This window comes from Fulmarus glacialis, unplaced genomic scaffold (genome assembly GCF_000690835.1).
Source record: "Fulmarus glacialis isolate BGI_N327 unplaced genomic scaffold, ASM69083v1 scaffold33439, whole genome shotgun sequence".
Classification (NCBI taxonomy): Eukaryota; Metazoa; Chordata; class Aves; order Procellariiformes; family Procellariidae; genus Fulmarus; species Fulmarus glacialis.
Genome location: NW_009233132.1, coordinates 8,969 through 10,533, shown reverse-complemented (window position 1 = coordinate 10,533; position 1,565 = coordinate 8,969). Strand labels below are relative to the sequence as shown.

General features: G+C 58.3%; 1 protein-coding gene across 1 annotated transcript in view; it reads left to right on the top strand.

The window, feature by feature from the left end:
• The first annotated feature begins 229 nt into the window (after nucleotides 1-229).
• Nucleotides 230-1,565, top strand: part of CCNB3 (cyclin B3) — a 4,034-nt gene continuing 2,698 nt past the window's right edge. Inside the window, exons 1-4 of the mRNA XM_009585224.1 lie at nucleotides 230-316; nucleotides 398-481; nucleotides 674-792; nucleotides 1,303-1,384. Of these exons, the coding sequence (XP_009583519.1) occupies nucleotides 230-316; nucleotides 398-481; nucleotides 674-792; nucleotides 1,303-1,384 (372 nt within the window). The remainder of the gene's footprint in view (nucleotides 317-397; nucleotides 482-673; nucleotides 793-1,302; nucleotides 1,385-1,565) is intronic.

Below are 1,565 nucleotides of genomic sequence, written 5' to 3'. Positions count from 1 at the left end.
CCCTTCCCCGCACCCCTAGCCAGACCTGCACCCTCCCTGGGGTTGCCTCAGGGTACCATCTGCCTGCTCAGGGAGGGGGTTGGGGTCTGTCCCTGCTGCACTACCCCCCCAGGAGGGACAAGTGCCCCATGGTTCTGCCCTAGCCCTTGAGGGTGTCCCTGGGGGCAGGCAGCTGCCCGCATCAAGCCCTGCTTTGCTCCCAGCTTGCTCGTAGAGGCCAAGGGAGAGGATGCCGTTGCCACGCAACGCCAAGATGCTGAGCACCAAGCAGCCCCGAGCAGGCAAGGTGGGCCCTGCTAATGCCAACCCTGAGAGGGTGAGTTCTGAGCCGGGCAGGGGGCTTGGGGGGCTCCTGTGGGTCAGTTGGCCCCCCATCTTCCAACAGCCTCTATTGCAGGAAGAGAGCTGTCAGGCCAAGAGGTCTCCATCCTCACCCCAGGGTGGGCCCAAGAAGAGGTCGGCGTTTGGGGACATCACCAATGTGAGTGCTTCTGTGGGGGTGGGGGCTTTGGTGCCCCCTGTGAGCCCCCCATGAGAGTGGGGCTGGGTATCCCCTCCAGCATGCAGAGTGGGGGGTGTCCCATGCCCCATCATCAGGAGGAGAGGTCTGCCTGCAGGGCACACCTCGCTTCCCTCTGTGCGCCTCTGTATACCTCCATTCTCACCCAAACAGGCTCACAAGAACCAGGTGGTGGTGGGGAAGAAAGAGGCTGTGAAAGTGGCACCACACAAGGCACAGAGGGCCCATGCTGCCCTGGGGGTGGCCAAGAACAATGAGATCAACCTGAAAAAGTGAGTAGCCAGGGGAGATGGGGACAGGGACTGGGGCAGGGGAGATGCTGCAGGGCCAGTACCTGCAAACCTGTCCCATGGGGAAGAACAAGCAGTGGTGGGGGCTTCCTTTGGGTGATGGAGACCATGAGCCAGATGGGGAGGGCAGACAGTAGATAAAACAGCCTCAAGTTGCACCAGGGAGGTTTAGATTGGATATTAGGAAAAATGTCTTCTCCAAAAGGGTTGTCAAGCATTGAAACAGGCTGCCCAGGGAAGTGATTGAGTCACCATCCACACTTGAGGTATTTGAAAGACATGTAGATGTTGCACTTCGCGACATGGTTTAGTGGTGGACTTGGCAGTGCTAGGTTAACAGTTGGACTTGATGATCTTAAAGGTCTTTTCCAACCTAAACGATTCTAAGACTCTCTATGGGGATATTTTAGCAGCAAGGGACTCTGGAGAACCCCTTTCAGCCAGGACATGTGGCTTCCTCCTAGCAATGATTTATGCTCTTGTCCTGTCCAGGTCAATGAAGAAAACTCCCCCAACAGAGGCTCCTGCAGAGCGCAAGGAGGATCCTGTGCCAGAGGAGCCGGTGCCTGCACAGGTACTGAAGCCCTCCAGGGAGAGGGCAGGGACCCTGGGCTGCAGCCTGGCCCCCAGTCTCATCCTGACGGTGCTGGTCTGTGGTTGCTGCTGGTGGTATTGGGGCATCAGGCAGTGCTTTGGACTTCGGAGATACTCAGGCCAGTGTGATGGGAAGCAGGGGAGGGGGGTAAACCTCCCCC